The sequence below is a fragment of the Melanotaenia boesemani genome, chromosome 11 (assembly GCF_017639745.1).
Source record: "Melanotaenia boesemani isolate fMelBoe1 chromosome 11, fMelBoe1.pri, whole genome shotgun sequence".
Lineage (NCBI taxonomy): Eukaryota > Metazoa > Chordata > Actinopteri > Atheriniformes > Melanotaeniidae > Melanotaenia > Melanotaenia boesemani.
Genome location: NC_055692.1, coordinates 22,363,029 through 22,385,975, shown reverse-complemented (window position 1 = coordinate 22,385,975; position 22,947 = coordinate 22,363,029). Strand labels below are relative to the sequence as shown.

Genomic DNA, 22,947 nt, shown 5'->3' with positions numbered 1-22,947 from the left:
ACCTTTTAACCTTTTTAAAAGTTTTCTCTCTAGGTATATACATAGCACATTCCTCACCTTTCCACCTTCTAGTTTGTTTTCTTTTGGTCTTTTAATACAGTTGGTGCACTATCCTGATATTTCCCTTCGTGTACTGCTGTGCTGGATTTGCATTACTAACACTGAGCTTCACGCTTCTCTTCCTGGGAACATGTACCCCATATAAAGTGCTTAGTTAGCTATTTAGGTCCATTCACTGCTTCTTTATGTCCCAGTAAAACAGCATCTGGGCTTGTCCAGACACTATCAGGTAACAACAGGTGGCTGCTTTACTGCCTCCGCTCATTTACACTGTAGGAATAGCTACTGAAACAAATGCCACTGGTTAGGATACAGTACATTGTCAATGCTGCACTTGGGGGCAATGATTTAAATAATGTAGCTTTTTATTCACTCTGGGTTTTTTTTTTTTTTTTTTTTGTATATCGCTTTTTAAATATGAGCAATTTTCTGTATATACCATGGTATGATTAGTCTGGTGGTGTGTGGTAGTGTGAAAGAAGTCCTTTTGCAGAGAAAACCTTGAATAGTGCAGACACTAACATGACTTGAACTAATTTTTGATGCTTTACACACACGATCTAGTGATGTAAAGGTTAGCAAAATGGCAGGCAGTCTTTTTGGAGGAAAACTCTGGACTTAATTGCAAGGGATTCTATTCATACTTACGGAGCAGCAACCCCACCACAAGCATTTGCACTTTAGGTGGATGCCTGCATAAAACGGGTTAAAAAAAAAACAACAAATAAAAAAAAAAAAAAAAAGAAAAATACACATTTATAGTGCAGATTCATTCCACAAGTAAGTCAGTCAAGCAATCAGTCAGCCTGCCAGCTAGTTTGGTGATGAACACACAAAGATATGCAGACATTACATCCTCTCCCACAGTGATGCAGAGGCAAAGTTTCATGGCTGTGAAGTTCCAAGGCTGTAACGTACGGGAGGGGGGCTGGGGGGCACTGACTGAAGATATTCACCAGACAACCTTGAACCTTTTTTTTACCCCTTCCTTACGTCTGTCCTCCTTCATTGCTTTCCCACCTCCTCTCAGGGAAAAAATAAAAATACAGGCATTTGAAAAGCTGCAGATTATATGAAATACGTTTCAGACTTTCATATTGAAATGAGGTGCAGAGGCAGCTTGTGTGGCCTCAGTCAGATTTGGAGCCAAACTGATTATTCCAAATAAGAAGGCCTTGCTCTCTGTTCACACAGGGCTGGGATGCTGGATAGCACAGCTGCCACAAAGACTACAATTTACCAACTCTGGCTTCATACATTTTGATCTATCGCTCCCCTCAACTGTTAGCATTTCATTTAAGCTGTAGGGAGGTTGAAAGGGGGGCATTTTCTTTTTTCTCTGCCTATATCTCTCTCTCCTCCCACTCTTCTTCTACCCTTTCCTCAATCATTCCCTTCTTTCTTTCTCTTTCTTTCTTTCTTTCTTTCTTTCTTTCTTTCTTTCTTTACTCGCTCTTCCTTCTGCTCTCCCTCCTACATGGTTAAGTGCAGAACAAATGGAGTTTCAAGGCTAAGCAAATTTGTCTTTTACATTGGAAATGAGGTCTTTTACACTGGATGTGAGCTTCAGCATTGGATAGTATGAGTAAGTATGAGGGACGGGTCAAAGGACGCCTCTTTTATGGCACAGGCCTATAGGGGAGAGTGGGAAGAGGAGAGAGAGAGAGCAAAGGGGAAAAAAGATTAATAAATGTGCCAAGGCCTCATTTTAATTGAACTTGAAGCATATGTTGCAAGTATGTACAATCCGTCCCAGATGTTTACTCCGGCCATGTGCATAGCTCTTCCCAGCGCACCACAAGGCAGCTATTAGCTGGATAACCTTTGCTCCAGAGGCTAAATGGGGTATTACTTGGCCAAAAAATAGAGCACCTGTTTTTCATTGCAGAGAGGACCCCTTGTAGGTTTTTTGCCTTGGTTTACCACATGTCTTTTGACTTAACAGATTGTTGGGCAGATGTGAAAAGTGTCTTTCTCGTGAGCAAGCACTGATATTAGTCACTTAATCTCAATCAAAGTCCAGCATCTAGTCTAATTGATAGGAACAGCTGAGTTGTTAAACTGTTAAACTATTTTTTGTTCTCTCTAACTTCCAACTCTATGTTTTTGTGTGTGATGATCTAGAGTATGGGATTTTGATTGATTTATGTTATCTAAACACATTTGGTTTACAGATTCTACTATTTCCTTTTAAAATACATACATAACAAGTCTTTACTGCACTCCAACAGGCCATGGTAGAAGTGGGCCTTACCCATGCAAATGCATCATGATATTTAGCTTGCTGTTCTTTCTTCTTTCAGGATTTGTCATCATTAAACACATATCTAAACTTAAAGGAGTAACATGCATTATTTAATGACATATACTAAAGTTGCAAGTAAAGTTTTTGATTGCAGCCAACTGAATACCTCTAGTTTAACTCTCCCCTCAAAACGTGTTGATAAAACTATGGTGGCTACGGAATATCCAAAAGACCAACATTTGGATTATTGGATGTCTAAATATAAAAAGCTCATTCTGAGTTTGCAACAGCTGTTCTCATTTAATGTGATTATGCAATAACTAGCACAGTTTGTAAGAGTACTACACCTCCTAGTAATATGATCTGCATATGAAAAGCCTGTCACATTGAACTTTTCATTTGCCATTTATATGCAATGCAAGCCAATGGTCTTCTATTTTAAAGGGACACTGTGTAACATTTTTAGTTGTTTTTTACTGGCCAAAATCGATGTCTGTCTGTATATATATGTGTGTGTGTGTTATTTTTGGTGTATTATGACCTCTTCTAATGATCTGACACATTCTCGTAAGCAAAGAATTTTAGATATGTTCATTCATATGATGGGTAAGCTGGTAGGGCAGCGTCTGCCATCTTGAAACTACAGTTGCTGCCGGTAAGGGACAAATAGCACCAACTATGCGTTTTCCCTGCGAGCCAGCGCGCAGTGATTGAGACACGTGAGGAGAAGATAAAAAGAGTGGCGTACTACCCCTGCAAGTTTGAAAAATGCAGGACCATGCATATGCAGCAGCACGGGAGCCGTTTTACCATTGCCATTAAAGTGAAAAAGCAAACTTAAAAGGCAGCGTGACCAGACGATACAAAAAGGACAAGTACAAAAAGGTAAAGCATTGGACAAGCCTTCTCCAGGTAGAAGGAGCTTAAAAAGGAGAAAGATTTTAAAAAGGATGCTGAAGTTGCCAGCCTTCTCTTCAACAAGCAACTCAGCGGTACTGCCTAAATAAGCTTTATTAGATAATGTTGCTCGTTGCCATGGTAGTTTCTGCTAAAATACACTAGCCTCGTTAATACACAAGTGTATGTTTACGTGGTTTCAGTCGCTTTCATAGTCACGATAAACGCCGGACTAAAAGCCAGTGGGAATCCTTTTTAAGCTGGCTTTAATTGTGACAAAAAGCCAGCGCTGTGTCGAGGCCAGTTTTTCTGTCGAGATCTGTTCCTCCTGTGAGAGCCATTCTTCTTTTTAAACACACAAGAACAATATCTGACAGTGAATTTCTGTCCACCAGATGTTTTCCCCTTACCGATTATGATAGCGATGGAAGCTCTTTACCAGAGTTAACAATCTATTATCTATGGGATGACATGCTTTTTATCGGTGTTATCGAGGCTTTTTAAGATATGGCAACTACTGTTGTTGCAATACATGTTTGAGAAAGTGAGACGCAAGAATGCACTTGCCTATATGTTTGAATGCAATACACAATTCCAATGTTAGATGGCAGTAATTCATCCCTTTAAATCAATCAAATGGTTAGGGTTAGAGTGAGTATCATCCTCTCACAGGTTTGAAAACAAAATAAAAATCCTTTCTAGTACCATTCAACATGACTTATTGTGTGACAATGACAACAAGCTTTTCTTAGCAATTACCAGGGCTGAAATGCCATTCATACACTATAGCTAGATAACTGTATACACAATTTAAAAAATTTTGACTTGGTAATAGCAACATAAATGTATTAAATACTACGGTATTTAATAATATTAAATATAAACATAAAAGAAAATTTAATATGCACATTAAATTATATCTATATACATTTACACATCAAGGTAACAGTATATTCTGTAAGGTACAGTAAATTAATTGTTTTCCCTTTTAAAGGAATTTTAATTCAAATACTTTAGAAGGACCACCAGAGCTTCATGCAGAGTCCTAGATATATAATACTGAATGTAGTTTAAAGATGTAAGAAAGAAAAATTATTGTACTCATAAGAACAGGCTTTTAAAGCAGTTCTTACTGTATCTAAGTTGAGTTTAATCAGCAGACCCTGGATCAGGTTAAATGCGAGAAATAGAAGTGTTGATTTTAATGCCATCTTATCATTTTTTGCCAGGAATCACACAGAAGCAATGTTTTAACACTCAACGGTTGATGGGTCTGATGCTTGGGATTATGCAACAATTGGCCACATAATTAGTCAGATGTGACTTGGTTTCCTGGTACCTCCATTGTCATGTAAAAAGTTTAACTTTCCACTGCAAACTATGCTAACAACACAACAAACCCACGATTAGATTAGATAATGCAAGATGCCACCCCTTTCAAAGCAAATGAGAAGCAAGAACACTGATAAATTTGAATCTGACATGCTCTTGCAATTTTCTGCTATCATGCCACTTTGTTCATGCATCACCATCAACACAAAGCTTTTCTTTTACATCTGCCTTGTTTAAGAAACCTGTGTCCTGCAGTACCATTACAAACCCTTTCAGCATCTTGAAATACAGCTTGAGACATGAGGGGAGTGAGACTGCAAAAGCATGTTATTCATTCCCATATTTACAGGCTGCTGGCTGCAGGGGTTTTAGTGTGTAATCTAGCTCATGATGCTCCTCTTACCTGTGGGCTCACTGTCCAGAGCTGGCAAGACACAATCACCTTTAGGCCGTGGGTGTGTGAGTGTTTTTGTGTTTAAACATATTTGTCTATTTGTGTGAGTTTCTTACATGCATGTGTTTGCAGCTCAGCTGCCTCCCAGAGGGGAGCTTACTGGAAAAATAGGGAGAGAGAGAGTGAATGAGAGAGAGACAGATTGAAGGAGTGAGGAGATTACCCTCACACGGTTGACTGGTCACTGAAGCGCTTGTGCTCTGCTCAGCTAGGCTCCACTAGCCTCAGGAGGACCTGACACAGATAAGATACACACTGCAATCATGTCCTGCTCAGGGGCTTACTGCTTGGTGCAACCCCCCTCTCTTTTTCCCAATGTGTCTATCTATCAATATCTAGCTCACACACACATGTACTGATAAAAAATCTTTTTCCTCTCCCGTTTCTTACTAATTTTCTCCTCATAGTAAATATGAAACAGCTATTATTCCTGAACTGGAACACACTGATCTAAAAAAATTTGAGGCTTTTTTTGGTCTTCTTTTTGCTCTTTAGTTTTTTTTATGGACCCAGTTCTTCAAGACATCCAGTTTTCAGGTCAAACAGCAGGCTATTGGCTATTTTTCAGTGTTATTTTTGACCTTTTGCAGCAGCAGCTTAATCAAAAATGGAATTTATAATACATTTATGCAATATTCAGACATCTTACAAGACAAAGACATCAGTTTTATACTTTAAAGTAGGGCTAGCAAAAATAGGTAAATCTGTTTTTTTTCTGTCTGCATGAACTCAACACAAAATATTGCTTAAACAACAAAAAGTGAGGGATGCTGATTCTTGACTGATTCTGTAATAAATCTACTTGTCTTATAATACATATATTATCTGTATTATCAGCAACAGCTACAACAGAAACAGCTACAACTTTAAGGTGTAAATCATACTTACAAGTGAGGCATGTAAACAGACAAACATCAACTTTCATTGAGTTTGTTTTACTTTTTTTTGTGCATCATGTTAGTCATTCTGCTTCATTAAGTTCAAAAAAAGATTTTACATTACATCAGCATCTGATCTTGTGAGATCTTTTGAAACTGATCCATGTTGCTGAAGTAGCATGACCACTTTTTGTTTGGTCTTATGTATTTTCTGCCACCGTGACTGTCTTTACTCAAGCTTGTTGTTGACCAGTAATGCATAAACATGCAGATGTCTCCAAGAAACAACAGAATATTACTGAGAGCTGTTGCTGCTGCTGTTTGAGTGATGCCAGAGGAAGTTTTAGTCTTGTTAATAAAAAGAAACACATTTTAGGAATATTGAAAAACAACAAGTTGGACCCTTGTGCGCTTTTAAGGCCTTTGCAATGAGCCCACTGTGCATACAAGATAGAATGTATATTACTTTCTTAAGCTCTCCAACCACATAGTAATCTTCCTAAATCACTTAATTTATTTATATTTACTATTTGTAATACTAAGACAACCTTTCCACAGGAATTAATGTTGCACAAACACATTCCCTAACACCCAGTAGTTTAAATGGGGTAGATATATCAATAGTTCTCTAGCAGACATATAACTGCTTGAAAATGGCTAGTATCAGCACACAGATCTGGCTCCTACAGGCCCTACTGCCAATTTCAGCTCTTGATTTTTATTCAGATTCTCTCTCTCTCTTTACTTTTGTATGCCCATTCTTTCATATTTGTTTCTTTTGTACCTTTAACACTCTATACTTCATATAAAGTTAAATAAAGTGCACCTTTTTCTCAGCATGAATATAGTTAAAGATAAAGTTTTTAAACTCATCTCCAGACATCATAAGGAGTTGTGCAGTACCTTTCAAATCCCCAGCACTCTTCTCTCAGTCCCAGTCACGGCACTGCGGTGATTGCTCAGATAGGGACATGACATAATGTAATTGGACTAAAGAGAGCGTTGGGAATTATATCAATGCACTGAAAAGAAGCATGACTGAAATATTGTTCTGGGGATGCTATTGAGCTTGTGATGCAGTGGGGTTGTCCTCAGGTATCGAGGGGGTTTCAGCTGCTGAGGAGAATAGTGGAAGAGAAAAAAAAGTTTGAATGTCTGTGTTCTTGTCTGTGTGCTGCCTGTGAAGGATGAAAAGCGTCACGCAGTAAAAGATGCTTTTGACTTTTCCTCTTCATTTTTCTTCCCATCTCACTGTCTCTTTTTCCGCTGTTCAGCAGAGACGCTGGTAGAAACTGCATTTTAATCATGTTTGGCTAATAGAGGGAGGAATGAAAACAAAAAGGAGGGTGAAAGAAGCATAGAGGGGTATTGTCTCTCTATGCAAAACACATTGCATTGTTTGTTTTTCCTGTTTATCATACACATACATCAGGTGGATCATCTGTCACTATCTCTATTCCCTCCAGATACTAATCTCTAGCTTTTTGTCTGTTGCTTTCTCTTCAAGGCTCTCCCTTTTTTCTGCTTCTTTACCATTCTTTCATCACCTTTTCTTTTACCTTTTCTTTGGTATGTAAATAAAATTTTGTTGATGTTTTGCACTCGGTCTTCATAAAAGTTATTGGTTACAGTGTACTCACCATGGCCATGACTGGTGATCTTCTAGTTAAAGTAATAAAATAAAAAAGTGTACTCATATGTTTGGAAAACGTTTTACCTTTTCTTAACAGTAAAATGCGCTTTAAAGTCTAAACAAAGGTAAGAATTGAAAAAAAAGAGCCATCTTTACAAAGCTAAAGCTGTTTCCAGTATTCTGTTTATGTTATCTTTTTTCTGCCGTGGATTTGGTAAGAAGGTTGTATAAGACCCAACATCCACCATGTCTAACCCTCTCACTTTAATTTCTGTGGCTGGTAAAGAGAAAATCTCATTGTAATCTATCCACAAGGACCCTAAACCAGACCCCTGGGAGGAGAGCCGTGATAAAAACCATATCCTCGAGGATATGTTGGCTTCCTGGCACTTTGAGTGGATACGAGCGATGGTGGTAAGTGGACATATGTGTGGCTCTGGCACGGACTTCTGCTGGTGTGTGTTGCTGTCTCCCAATTTGCTGTTTAGGTCATCGTCTGTCCAGCAGCTTCCGTCTGCCACCCTGTCAGGTTTTGTTATCAGTAACTGTCCCCTGTCCACGTCTTAGTTAATACCCACGCACTGCACGTTTGGCCTTCAACCCAACTCACTGCAAGGGTCATGCCTGTGCCTGCTCTTTAAGGTGATGGGGAAGCTCCAGCATGGAAAGCTGCTCCTGTTCTTTCGTGTGATATCCCCTTAGTGCATTGTAGAGCTGTTTTACTCCAAGGTGACAGCTGTAAACTGAAGTGTGATGGTGTGTTTACTATGTTTTGGGACTTTTGGCTCTGGGGTAATAAAGGGTGAAATAAGGAGTCACTAAATGTATTTCTTCTTTCAGTAAGAGCAGTAAAAGCCAAACATTTTCCCATAGAGTGGTTTAGCATCCTTCTTTTTTAACAAACACATTGTGTTTGAAGTTAATAGGACTAATTACATCCCTCTTACAAATAATGATTGCTTTTGCATCAAATGAATCAAGTACCTAACAAACAAATTTTCAAATGACTCACTTTCCTGTGTGTTTGTGTGTGTGCAGTGGTTGTTGGGGTGACTTGAACACAGTTGTGTGTGCCTTTTCTTTATAATTCTTTCAGAAACAGCAAAATTATCTTATATTGTGGAGGAAAATCCCAATGCTCTTTATACCTAATGCAACTGTATATACTGTATTCCCCCAAGATTTATTGTTCTGAATTACATACACACAAGTGGCTGAACCAGCTGAACTTTTCAATTGATGAACTATGCATCAAAAGATGACACCATGCGCTACTTAGACTGTAGGTGAAGAAGATTGTGCGTGCTCTCATCCACCAAAACTAACTCTCTTCAAGACTCTCACTGAACAGGATGTTGGAGATGGCACACACTCAGCCCTCCCGGTCTCTCATTGGACAGAATGTGGAGCACAACACTTGACAGCAGTGTTGTCTGAATTTGAAAGTCAGACATGTAAGAAGGCAGCCGCCACCTTTTCTTTTAACAAGAGTCATAAATCTGTAATGAGCACAGAGAGGATGCATATTTTATTTACTTTTTTGAGGATGTGATCCGCTCACTTCTTAGCAATGCACTCTTCTATTGTTTTTTTTTCTTTCGAAAACAAATTTTAAGACTGTAGATTTTAGATCTGTCTCTATGGCTTGTGTGTCTCTAAATATACATACATAATTAAAGTATGCCAAAGTTAGTCAGTTTCAGAGACTGAGGTGATGAATCAGATGTAATTTAACACCGTAAAGAGTGACATAATAATATCATTAAATATATAAAAGGCATTTAACTTTTGCACCTTTTTTAATTGCATAAAAGCTTGGATGTACTTTCTGCTTGGGATGGTCAAAACACTGCATGTGTGCTAGCAAATTTTTTAATCCAGACCTGGAGACATCGACAGAGAGACATACAGACTGAGACATGGGAAGATGGGGTGGAGCAGCTAAAACCAGGCCAGCAGCAGACAAGAGTAATGTTGTCCCATTCATCACACTCTGCTGTACATGATCCTGGGAAGGACAGGGGAAGGAGAGTGCAGGAGCAGGGGAACAGAGGTGAGGCAGGGTGGGTGGGGGTCGGGTAGCGTGCAGCAGGAGGTGTGGAAAGGGTGCTCAAGAGCAGAAGTTGTGTTGTAGTCATTTATGCGTGTGTGCTGGTGTATGTGTACCTGACCTTGAGGCTGATAGAGTAGCTGGCATGGTGGAGGTGATGAGAGGCCCCAGAGGGAGATGGGTAAAGATGATCAGTGGCAAGCAACCTCCTGCCAACCAGACACATTAGAGACACACACACAAACACACTCCTAATATGAAAAACTTTTCTGTTTAGGATACGAAGCAAAGGTCAAACTTAAAATAAGTCACCACCTTCGCCAACTCTTCATTCTAATCCCTTTTTCTCTTTGTCCCTCTATCATTCTATTTTACATATGTGTATATTTATCCTCGCACTGGGACTTGACTAGGTGAAGAGACTAATTAGTACAGGGGATCATTGTGTGTGCCCGGTCCACCCTCAGCTGATAGTCTTAACTGGAATTTGACTTTGGCTTTCTGGGAGCAACCTTTAGAACTCATACTGACATTCTCAATTTGTGTACATCGTATAAAGTCAGACACATACATGAACTCTAACCTCACAGTCTTCTGTTTAGGTCTGAATGAGTGGGATGCTCCTGAGCATGGCTTTTTGTGTGTGACCTGCTTGATTTAGGACTGAATGGACGTGTGGTGCACCTCAATACCCTAATTAAACAAATATTTATGTGTTTTGACACAAAGACAGGGAGGGAAATGGATATATGGGCTAATTTTTTATTTATTTATTTTTTTTAAAGTGGGAACATCTGCCTCTCTCATGTGGCCCTGGAAAAGATCCAGGTTGCATGGTTTTATCTGCAACCATGCACAAGTACTTGCAAGACTTATCATCATTTTTTTGATGAAAGTAGTGGTCTTATAGGCCAGGTCCCAAAGAGCTATTTTTTAGCTCTGAGGGACCTATTTTAAATCCTACTTTATAAAATCTGTGACTCGATGCTTCCCTGTGGAGTTTGTATTACATGGAATAGACCAAATAGGCAGTAGTTTTAGAAATATAAATGGGCAACTTAAGATATGAGAAAAAAAAGTGCCACATACCACATTTATTTGACTGAATATTTACTTTTACTTAAAATTGTTGCATATAAAAAAAAATAAAAGTTTATGCAAGCTGGCTCACGAGCCACAATATAAACCTGACAGTGATAGCAGCACCCAGAAAAAGTTTTATTTAAACAAAGCATCTTGAATTAATAAGTGTGGGGTTAAGTGTAAAAGAATTAAAAAACACAATGAGTTCCAACTGCAAAGATAAAACACGACTGAACAGCTGTGCTTTATACCCACACCTTCACAAGCATAGACATAAGACAATCAATCTCATGCACCACCTGAAGATTTTTGTGCTTCCACTCCAAGCACATCACATCTTTATGAACACAAAATCATTGTTTTAATTGTTTTTCTTTTTCATTTACAATTGTGAAGGGAAAGACGACAAGACATCTAGTTCTAAATATAAAGTGAATGCTAATCATATTCACTATTTAATATTTTGTCACCTCTGGTTCTTGCACATATTTTTGAAATTGAATTTATGTCACCCCTGTAGCAGCAGTTGCTTTTCCAATGGTTTTTCTCTCTTCTCCTGAGGTGGAAACAGGAGGGATACCGACTGTCTCTGCAGTTACAAAATCAACAAAAGTGCTTTTGGATGCCCTCTGGGAGTCACATATTAGCATGCTGTCACGTTTTATATGACATTTCAATTTTTACTGTGCTGCCAGAGTGAGAGAGGCAAAACAAAGAAAAACAGGTGCAATTTTAGCACAGCAGCAATGAGCAGCAGTCACTTGTGGTTCAGACTCATTTCCTGGTATGATGGGATGTATGCTGCCACATTATAACTGTAAGGTTTATCATTTTTATGGCATAACCCGGCAGGGAGAGCAGTGTGATCGGAGGTTAAAATAGTCTCAAATGGCTTTCTTTTTTTCCACCCACTGGATATAGGACAGATATTTGAGTCCATAGTAATAGGCTAAGTCCTCAGTGACCTCTCTCTTGTTTAGCTCTAGGCCTTGGGTCAGTGAAGAACAAACTGTCTTTGCAAAGTTTACAAATGTTCACTTTAAACTTTTGCATATAGATGTGCTTTGCCATGATGGCATCTCTGAAAGAAATGGAGCAGTTGGGTACACAGAGGCACAGCTCATCTTTCCTTTGTTAAATATTTGATTGTGTGTTTACCACATTTGTTTACCACAATTTACCAGCAAGTGCAGCATGGTTAGCCTGATTCGGCTGATTCTTTGTATGTCTGTATGAAAGTGAGTCCCTTGGCTGTCTTTGGTATCGTTGAGGGTTATTTTTCCGTAACTCATGCAAACAACTCGCATCACTTTCACGAGCGTTCCCCGCTGCTAAACTGATGAGTGCTTGGCAGGGATTTCATATTGCACTTCACAACATCCAAACAATGATGCAAACTTTGGACATAACCACAAAAGATGCATTTATTGTCTTTAAATGGCATACATGCAATTAAAACATGCAACTCTCACCCAAGAAAGGAGTCACTAAATATTTTGGCAACCAGCCCTGATGAGAGTTAATTGATGTCAGTTTCTTCTGTAAACAAAAACATTTTTTTTTCACAGGATAAACTGTCCTAAAGCAGTTTTATTTAATAGTGTGGGGCTCTGCTGACTTTACCCTGAGCTCACAACAGTTTGTGAGTGGTCCTCACCCTTTGCTATGATGGAGATTAAAATATAAAAGAAATAATTTTCCAAAGGAGAGTTAAACCAGTGCACAATAATGATGTCAGAAGAAGAGGCCTGTGAAAGCAACCAAATTTTATTACAGGTACATTAAATAGAGCCTCTGGATGTTGGATGTATAAAACATAAATTAATGTGAAAAAATACCAACGTCATGAGCTTTAATATAAATTTGAGAATAATATCATACATTTTACTGCCATTCAAAGCCCATGGTCTTTATTTGAAAATATTATGCATCATTATATGAATTTGCATGCAAACATGGTTTGAGCTCCTGATGGAAAACTAAACTTCTGCTTAGATTCAGGACTGTCTTTCAGTAGAAAAAAATCCTCATGAACAATTGTTCTGACGTTAGACTGTATACACAGTTTGTTACAGATGGCACTGTAACGGGTCAGCATAACGCACTATGTGCAGATTAACTTACAGTCGCAGTCTGTCAAATTCATGATGCTAAACAGGCAGGTTTGTCTGCCATACAGCATCGTTCATCACAACACTCTTCAGAGGTGATGGGATTTGCAGCTTTCTTTGAGCATCAACGTGACTTGCGTCAGCAGCCAGGTCAAAGCAAGGGGCTGGAAATATTTTATGTTATTAGCCTGGCCTTCAGGTCGTCAAACAAACCCTCTTAGTTGCTTAGACAGACATGGGAAGGGACAGATGGAAATACAGGCTCTAGGGCTCCTGCAAAGATTTCACTTCTCCAATAATCAAGACTGGAAAACTACATATGACATATTAGCAATTCGCTGAAACACGTGTATACATACAGGTGTGACGAAACTGTCTTTTATTCCAGTTATACTAGCAGTAGTTCCACATCTGTGGGAATATGTCTTGGAAATGTCACCTCTCCAATTCCCAAATTTGAACATTTTGTGATATGTTAAAGACAACATTAAGCTTTCTGTACTCATACTATGACGTATGAATGCTTTGTCTCTCTTCTTTCTTGCCTGTTGAAATTCTTTTTCTATGATTCATGAGGTCACAATCTAAAACAAATTTTCTCAGTAGAAAAGGAGGCAGCTTTTAGAAGTTAAGGGCTTGCACTGTCTAATGTATGTTGGGATGTAATACTGTTTGTAGAGTCACACAGCAAGACCAGGTGTGCAGATCAACCTTATCTCATAGCTGTAGGGTGTGTGTGTTTGTGTGCATATTAGGTTCCATTATAAGAACTCCATATGTGCGCAGTGTGCAGAGAAGCTGGGAAAACAAGGTTCTCCATGGCCCTCAATGTTATTGCTACCTCCCGCTTCCCAAAGCCGTGTTTGAAGACAGGAAATAGGAGTCAGACCACAGTCCGAAGGGCATGTGGCAATGGTTTATACTCCAATGACCTCTGACCTATCCTTTCCACCCCCACACCACTCCCATGGCCCTCAAACCCTCTCCCCTGAGTCTGGGCTTGAAAATAAAGTGTCCTGACCCGGCCCAGCCCGGCTCGGCCCAGTCTTACAAAGCCCAACACAATAGACACTGCGCTCTAAGATTTGTTTGAGCTAGCAATGAAAAACAGATGGACTCTGACAAAAGGACAGAGAAAAGCGGGAGTGCTGGAGGAGGAAAGAAAGGGAGTCTTGTAAAATATTTGCGAAGAAAAATAACCCAGCCTGTCTAATTATATCTATTTGTCTTGTGTGGTTTTGCTGGGGAGGCAATGTGGTCTCCTTGACTCCTCCATGGTTCATTTTTCACATTATCTGATCCTGGATGGAGAGTGAAAAGAAGAGGGTAGGTTTGGGGGCAGTTTGGGTCTCACTGGGATGGTTGTGGTGAGGTGGCTGGTTTCAAAGAGCAAAATGCGGTAAAGGCCTCTGAGGTCCTAAAGGTTTCATGTTTTTCCCTGGTTCACTGACTTCTTTGAGTATAATGACAAGAATTACTCAGAGCATATCTCTAATTTAACCATCAATCTTCATCTTTAACACAGCCATTTTTATACATGATGTTTTTCTAACAAAATTCTAATCACAATGTAGGATTAAGGTTTTTCTTCTTTTCTGTTTACAAGGGGCTATTTGCAGGTAATTCCTAGTATTTATAATTCATTTTTTTTTCTTTCACGTGTTTATGCTCATAGATGGTAAAATACAAACACTGGTTGATCAAATTCTCCTGCTCTTTTCATGTTATGAAAGGATATTACCAGTTCACATGTTCTTCTGGATAGTTTTTCTGTTCTCTTTTGTTTCCCAAGCATGCTCACCAATAACATCTAGTCACAGACAGTCTGTGTGTTAATGTCCTCACTCTACCAATGGCTTTTGATCACCTCATTGTGTCTAGATCTGTCCTGTCCCTGCCTGCCGGTCAGTCAGCAGGCAGCTCATTGACTGTTGCATGACTTTGAAAATTCTTTGCTTTGTTGCAGTGAGAGCAGCAGGGTTTATAGACTTTAGATAGCCTTCCTAGTTTGTGGTTTCTCCTCTATTCTCTAGCAAGTTCACAACCATCAAAATTTGAAAAGGAAGAGCTGTTCATGGTGGTTGACGACGTTAATAAGGATGATAATGATGTCATGGCTGGTGACATCATCACAGTGTGCCAGCCAGCAGAACAAAAGAGTGCTCTGCCTGGTCTTCGTAGCTGCCTTGGCAGCAGTAGAAAGAGACTGGGAGAGCCCAAAGATTGATGTATCCATTCGGCTTTCAGTTTAATTCTGCCTCACTATTCACATATTCAAATTTTCCTGTGTGAGCATTTCTAAGGAGAAAAACATTTTGATTTGTTCTGCCAAATTTATATCTCTATTACTGCCTGAAATGAAAGCGCTCCGTCACTTCATGCAGGATATCCGGTGATTTGGCTCCCGTCTCCAAATCTTTGACGCTTTTTAAAATGTATTGTTCTCGCAGAGATGCCTTTGCCCAGCCTCTGTCTTCTCTCTTCTTCTTCTCTCTCTTCCTGTCTCTTTTCTGTCTGTCTCCATGTCCTCCTCCCTCATTCTGGCTTTCTTACTCTCTTGCCTACATCTCTATCTGTCCTATTGCAGGACTCAGAGAGAAAGGGCTTCATGAACAAGCTTTATGCCATTCAGGACGTGTGCATCAGCGTGCAGAATGCACTGGATGAAGTGGCCTCCTATGGCGAGAGGATAAAGAAGTGAGTCGTAAGCCCACTCCTCGGCACCCGGCCCGCTTCGCTCTGCTTCACTCTACATGTCCCAGTGTTTTTTTCCCCACATTGCTGGGCTGCTCTGCTTTCTGCCAGAGTGTAACACAGTGCTGTTCTCAGGAAATACTATCAATGTGACAGTCAGCCCTGAGATACAAACACAAAGTCTCTCTTTATATCATAACATCTCACTTGGCCCTGCATGACCTCTGAAGTAACTCATGACCACACATTAGTGCACGCATGCATTTATTTTATTAACTGCACACTCATATCCTTACTTTCACATTTGATAGATTCTTACAAAAACAAGATGAAGCAGATGTGTTTTTCCCTTTGTATTAGTGACCTTTGATTCTGTCAGTTGTGAATTGGGTTGAATTATGAACTGTCTTCACTCTTTCGTGCTGACTTTGAATGAACTTTTCATTTCCAGACTCCTGACTTTGTTATTTCCAAGCATATGTAGCCATACTAAGGTTTTGCCATGTCTAATTTCTTGTCATGGTGTTTTATTTTATTTTATTTTTTTTTCTCCCTTTGCAGCACATTTAATTGGACTGTGCCTTTCTTAAGCTGTCTAGCGATTGTGGCACTTGGAGTAGCCACAATCATCATCTACTTCATCCCTCTTCGATTCATTGTGTTGGCCTGGGGTGAGCTAATCTTATATTGTTTATTTAATTACTTGATGCATAGTTAAATTCATATAGCATCAAAGTAAATGTGTTGCAGAAAAATACTATTCCCGTTTTTCTCCATGCAGCATTTGGTTTTCTTTTTATGAACTATGTTGGGCAAAATTAACTATGTAGTTGTAGAGTATAAAACAACAACTTGTAGAGTATAAAACAACAGATACAGGTTTTTATCTGCATATTCAATTTAAATTTCTTTTCTTTTCCAACTCTTCCCTTATCTTTTCTCCCTTTGGCTTTTTCTCTACAGGGGTGAATAAATTCACCAAGAAGCTGAGAGACCCCTACACCATTGATAACAATGAGCTGCTAGATTTTCTGTCCAGAGTTCCCTCAGATGTGCAAGTGGTGGGTGAACTTTCCATTTTGACATCATCTGTTCAGCTGTAAGCTTGGGCAAGGGTCAGGCCTCTTTTTATTATCTCCTCCGTCTCTTACTCTTTTCTTTCCCTTTTCTCCTCTCGGCCTCTGGCTCGTCACTGTTGTACTTTCTTGTAAGGTGAAAGGACTGTCCTTTGTTTTAGCCATGCAGACATCTAATCTAATTATTTCAAAGCTGTTTCTGTGTTTTCCTATTAATAGCTACCTGGACTAATTCAATTTCCTCTTACATGGCTGGAGCTCTGTTGTAAGATAACAAGGTTAAGTGAGTTTAGTACCCAGCATATAACTAGGCTGATTGACTCCATACATATTCTCTCACACACAATTACAGTTAGGTGTTGTTTCCCAGCAATGCTAGTAATTGAAACAGAGTGTAAATCAACAGTTTACCGGCCCCTTGTGGTTTTGCTTCTACATTAACCGTGAGATCAGATTAACTTTGTGGCTGAAGACTGCAGATGCTTTCTTAGGTGAAACATACAGTACATTTGTTTGTGTGTGTGTGTGTGTGTGTGTGTGTGTGTGTGTGTGTGTGTGTGTGTGTGTGTGTGTGTGTGTGTGTGTGCATGTGTATGTGTGGGTTAACTATAACATGCTGTGCTTCTCAGGACAAAGTGCAGTTTAAACAGCAATTAAGCAGCAGCTTGTGAAAGTTGTGGTGTTATCCAGCACCAGTGGTGTCCACTATGGCCGTTAAGCCCTGCTGAGCTGAGTTCAATACACACACACACACACACACAGATTTATATAGACGCAGGCTGAGGCTGAACGACCCCAGGCCTCTGATACCTCCAATACCTTGCCACATCAGTGCTGACACATTTCCTCTTTGATCGCTTGTTGCCCGCGACGTCTTTCATCTTTACAGGGTCATAATCCATGCTCCCCTACACACCCGCCGTGCTCTCCCCCTTTATGCCCCCGTGCAGTTTTGTAGTTTACGGGGGCCTGCTGCAGCAGCAGGCACAGGGCAAGCCATGGACTTAAATGAGCCCAAGCTGTCCCTTCTGGTGAAGTGCAGCCACCTTACACACCTGGAGCTTGGGGGTGTGTAGTGGGGAAGGGGCCCAAGCCCGGCAGGTACGAGGCCTTTACAAGGTAGCTAATGAGGGCCTGCTGGCTAAGGAAGGTGGGGGCAGACGTGCTCTGGTCTAGTGCCCGGACTTTTGGAGTCATGCCTACTGTATAAATAAAATTGTTGCTGCTACTGTACATTTATGGCTGCATCTGTTGGAATGATAATTAATGCCAGGTTTCACTAAGAACTTTGAGGCTTACACAGTAATAAGACCAGAGAAAAGTTGCTGAAATAAACATCATGACAACACAATTAAGATTAATTTAGCAGAACAAAAGGGGCAAATGAGTCAAACTACAAGTGGAGTTAATAAGTTGTTTGATATGACTCAATGGGACATGGTGTTTGTGTTTGTATCAGCAACAAACAGAGAAATTTAAAGTCACAAACATCTGATGAACACTTCCTCTCTGAAGCCAAAGGTTAGTAGTTTTTGAAAAGACGTCCTGCTCTGCGGTCGTTAGCTAAAAACAGACCAGAACGTTCCGCTCTGCGGTACACCATGCCGCTGCCTCTGGTGGTAGGTTCACCTCATTGCCTGCCCCAGCCTTAATGGGTCAAAGACGTCAGTGGGTTTTAAGCCCTTGAAGCTTCCTGATGATGCAGAGAGGTACTGAAGTCCAAATGGAGCATCCCCTCACAGGAACGTGTCTATGTCGCCCACTGGCATAGGTGTAAAGGCCCACTATGCCTGACACCATAGATGACTAATGAAGTGCTATTTCAGGGCCCCATTGTGACCTCACACACATACATAATCACACACACAAGTTTTCCCAGCAGTCATGCATTTGAGGTGGGTTGGAGGTGTTTCAGTGCACTGTTCCGCATCATTTAGAGGTGCTTCAGTGCAACCAGAACTGATGAGGTTCTAATGACTTTATATACAAAGGGCAGCCCTACTGGGCCACAGTTCATCATACACGCACACACACACACACACACACGCATACGTTTTATATATATATATATATGTGTGTGTGTGTGTGTGTGTGTGTGTGTGTGTGTGTGTGTGTGTGTGTGTGTTTACAACACCAAAGTCACTGTGGAATAGGTTCTAAACCATCGTACACTGTAGTTTTTTTATTCTGTTTTATAGTTGCAATAATTTTATTCGGCAAGCAAAGGTCCTAAAAACACTGAGGCTGAGCCGACAACACTACCAAATATCTTTTAAAAACGGAGTCCCCATTGGTATGTGGAAGCTGCAATTCCTTTTTTACCACCTGAACAGTTTGCTTAAATCATTATCTCCCTCTGTGAGCAGTCATTTTAAAGGCTGGCATGGTGTTTAGTGCATCTGTGTGTGAAAAACTCATAGTCCCTGTCTGGATAACGGTTTCTTGTATCTGTTTTTCATCTTTTACCATTGTAAGTTAACTTTACGATCATTGTCAAGGAGTCCTTAATTTCTTCTTAAACAAGACCAAACCTAACACCCTCATTGTGCAAAGTATTCCCTACCTGGCGTTTGGGACGTGTCACTGCACTGGTATATTTTATGACACCATTTGGAGTGTGAGCAAGGGAGTGCATAAGAAGGGCCAAGGCAATTAGCATGCCAAATGGCCCTTTATGATAGGTGTAAAGGAGCTGGATCAAATCCCCAATACAAAAATAAGCATGAATTCCAATTTAGGGCCTAATGAACAACAGGGAGTCAGGTAAATTTTTTTCTGCAACATTTATGTTAGCAATGAAACCTCAGTGGACATACTAGGAGCAAAGTTAGGACGGTTAAAGGCTGAAACATTGCCAGATGTCATCAGTCACACTTACCAGGGGTGTCTCACCCTTTAGCGTTGTCCTTCCCTACTTTTTGAGACAAATTTAAACATTACTCTGCAAACTGACAATTAGTAACTATTCTGTATGTGTCTCGTCACTGCAGCTAATAGACAAAAGTCCCTTTTTTTGTGCAGCTTGTTTCTTTGCACACTGGCTTATGTCACCTTGTTTTATCGTTTCTTTCAACACAACAATAGATTTGGTTTCTGAATCCTCCAATCTGTACATGTCTGAATGGAAGACATTAGTGTTTCCCTGGAAACATTTAATAACCCTCATACTCCATTAAGCGTCACCTGAGACGAAACCCACTGAGCTTTGTGCTCTCAGCAAAAAGGGCAAAGGAGAAGAATAACAATATATCATTAAAAGGATTTTTTTAAATCTGCTTATTTACTTTCCTACCTGCCTTTTTAAACACACACACATATATATATATATATATATATATATATATATATATATATATATATATATATATATATATATATATATATATATATATATATATTGCTTACCCTCATCTGTCTGCCCACTTTGGCATCATGAAGATGCTGTCAAAGGTTCAATGTGAGAGGGAGAAAGAATGAGGGAAGAAGAGAGGAGCGGGTCCCCGGATGCTTTGTGGGTAACACTGTTAAACGAAGCACGGTGCGCCGTACACGGCACCCTTTCAGCAGAGCACACTTCAAAGCCTGTTTTGCACTTGTACTGTCAACATTTGGGAGTGGAGGGGAGCGAAGGTGGAGCAGCCTTTGAGCAGCGTTGGGTCTTAACACACCTCTTCTCCTGTCTGTGTTCCCTTTAAGCTCCCCACTTGTGTTCCAAATTGGTTATGTGCTTGCTGCATTACCTCACTTTTTTACCTTTTCCCAATACTGATATCTTTTATTTAGCTAACGTCCCACTTTCTCATCGCCTCGTCTGCCTTTTCTTCTGTTTTTTTTTTTTTTAACTTTAACTAGCGCTTGCTGTCTGCATGGGTTTGGTGCCTGTGTGTGTTTGCATGTGTGCGCATGTTATTAAGTGAGGTGAGTGGGGAGCCAAGGGTGTAGCATCAGGCAGGCCTGTCACCTGTAAGGTGGAATTGAACCTGTGACGCATGAGCCCCATTTCTCCTTGCTGGCAGCTCTTCACAGAGAAAACTCTTGTTTGATTGAAATGTTTTGTTTTTTTTTGTTGTTGTTTTTTTTCCTCTGCACCATTTCTTTCTGTTGATCCCCTTCGCTGCTTATCATGAGAAACAAAACCTTCCTCTCTTCTGACAAGCAAACTTTTCTGTTTGTATGCACTCACAAAGAGTTTTGTTTGGACAGGAATGTCAACGTGCAGAATTAAATTGCTCCGTTCCTTTTTTTTGCTTCTGTAGGCGTTTGGCCCTATAAATGGGACCAATAACATCAAGTGATCCCACACAATACCTGCCCTACTTTTGGATTCACACTGGCTTGCTTAAAGTTAAAAACACAAGATGAAAACAAAGAAACACTTTAATAAAGATTGATACTTCTTTTTATTGGTTTAAATTATTTGACATTAGCAGATATGGCCCTGTAATTATACTTTACACAGATGTGCAGTTATTCTCTCACTGATGAGTGAATTAATTGTTCACTTATTCACTCAATTGTTCTTCCACCAACGTACCACTGTCATTGATCGCAGTCAGTGCGGGCACTCTGCCAGGACTGTCATGGTCCCCACACACATGCATGCACAGATGGGGCAACATAAACCCCTCTCCGTCCCCTGGGTTTTTGTTCCGTTGTCTGCTTTCGTTGGCAGGGCTATAAAAGGATCCACACCCACATGAGAACAGTATCTGTCATCACCAGTGTCCACAGATCTCTCTCTGTCTCACCCAGTCTCTTCTTCTGTCTCATTGTTTTCTCCCCTGCTTCCTTTGTTGGTTTGTCCCGCGCTCTGCCCCTTTCTTCCTTCATCTTTTTTTGTCTGTTTCAGCCCCTTCTTTGTCTTTCTCCCCATCACTCTTTTCTCCTTTTTTTCCTCTCCACCTGGATTGCTTTAGACTCTCTCCTACTCTCGCTGCTTCCTTACTGTTTCAAACAAGACATTGTATTTGTACAGCTGTTCAGGAGGATGTTAGTTTGCCTTGTGGACAGTAAAAAGGATCCAGATTTGAATCAGTGCAGTCTGGCTGCCTAGTGAGGCGTACAGGGCAACACATGCTGGCCTAACCACTCTGTAAGCACCTTAATGGGACATTGGTGACCACCACTGTGAGACAGAGGAGTGGAGAAAACCCCTGTGACTAGAGTGTGTAGAGTGTGTGGATCTTTATGGGATTTTAATGATACAAAGGTAGCAAGGCTTTGTCTTTCTGTGCTGTGTAGAAGATGTGAAGTATGTGTATATTGTCCCTTTGTTAGTAGTCGTGAAGGCATGACACTTAATTTTTCTGTGGAAACACACACATACAGTATGTCTCTTTGTGTCTAGTATTTGTGCATTGCAGGCAGACGACCGGAAGGATTCATTGAAACAACAATGGGAACCAGTAGTAGATGGATGATAAAGCCTTGTTCCCAGCCAGTGCTGAGATGCTGCTGTTCCCGTCCACAGTACAGAGAGCCACCATGAGACAAAACAGAGAAACCATATTGATGTCAGTTTTCTGTCTGTCTGGAGAATCATAGAGAGTGTCAATCAGTCAGACAGGCAGAGTAGCCTATACTACATCAACTTAGGAGTGATTCTTCAGACGGTGCTGGCTCTTTGGTGTTGAGTCTGTTACATCTGCTTTTTTTTTTCTTTTTTTTTTTTTTTGTTCTTTCTATTAGTATTCGGATTCAGTGGCTAGTGCTTGTCATTGTCTTGAATCTGTCTTGGCAAGCAACTGTATGTGTGTGTGCACCATCTTCCAGTGAAAGTGAGTAGCAGTCTTTGGTTTTTGCTTCCCAGCCACTGCAGTGCTGTAGCATTTCAGTGTCCACCACCTCTAGATAAGAACAGTTTCGTTGAAAGATCTGCCCACCGTCTTTGCAAAGATTCACATCAAGAGGGACTTGGTTTCCGTTGGGACAATGAGTATAATGGTAAATATTATATGAAGTGATGATTTAAAGTAATTAGATTCTTGGTAAATTATTAGATTTAATAAATAGTTGAACTAAATATATTTTGGGTAAAATTTCTTTGTGGCTAAAAACCTCATCTACCCATTTTGCTGTTTAATGCTGAGCTAACCAGCTGCAGTCAACAACTGGAGCTTTATCTGACACACATACCAGCAGTATCGCTCTTTGTGAATTCTCAGAAGGAAACCAGTTAAGAATAAAGCAAGGCCACTGTCTATGTAGTTATGCATCTGAATTTACGCCAGTTGATGCTTACTTTATGTAATCTTTTGTGAGTTAAGATGCTGCCTTACCGCTCAATTGGAACAACATGGTGTAAAAATTGTCTTTGTAGAGATTTTTCCACTAAACAGTGAGAACAGTTTATGTGATGCCTTTCACTTAAAGTGACACTAAAATATCTTAAGACACTTCCCGCTGTTCTTGAACATTGAGCAAAAAGAAACGTT

General features: G+C 40.1%; 1 protein-coding gene across 5 annotated transcripts in view; it reads left to right on the top strand.

Moving 5' to 3' along the window:
* The window catches only part of mctp1a (multiple C2 domains, transmembrane 1a), a 135,630-nt gene that overhangs the window by 108,498 nt on the left and 4,185 nt on the right, over positions 1 to 22,947 (top strand). For 3 of the 5 annotated variants that reach the window (XM_041999774.1, XM_041999773.1, XM_041999777.1), the window contains 4 exons: positions 7,815 to 7,913; positions 15,331 to 15,440; positions 15,999 to 16,108; positions 16,401 to 16,498. In XM_041999774.1, coding sequence (XP_041855708.1) covers positions 7,815 to 7,913; positions 15,331 to 15,440; positions 15,999 to 16,108; positions 16,401 to 16,498 — 417 coding nt within the window. The remainder of the gene's footprint in view (positions 1 to 7,814; positions 7,914 to 15,330; positions 15,441 to 15,998; positions 16,109 to 16,400; positions 16,499 to 22,947) is intronic. The other 2 variants (XM_041999776.1, XM_041999775.1) reach the window with 1 other exon arrangement.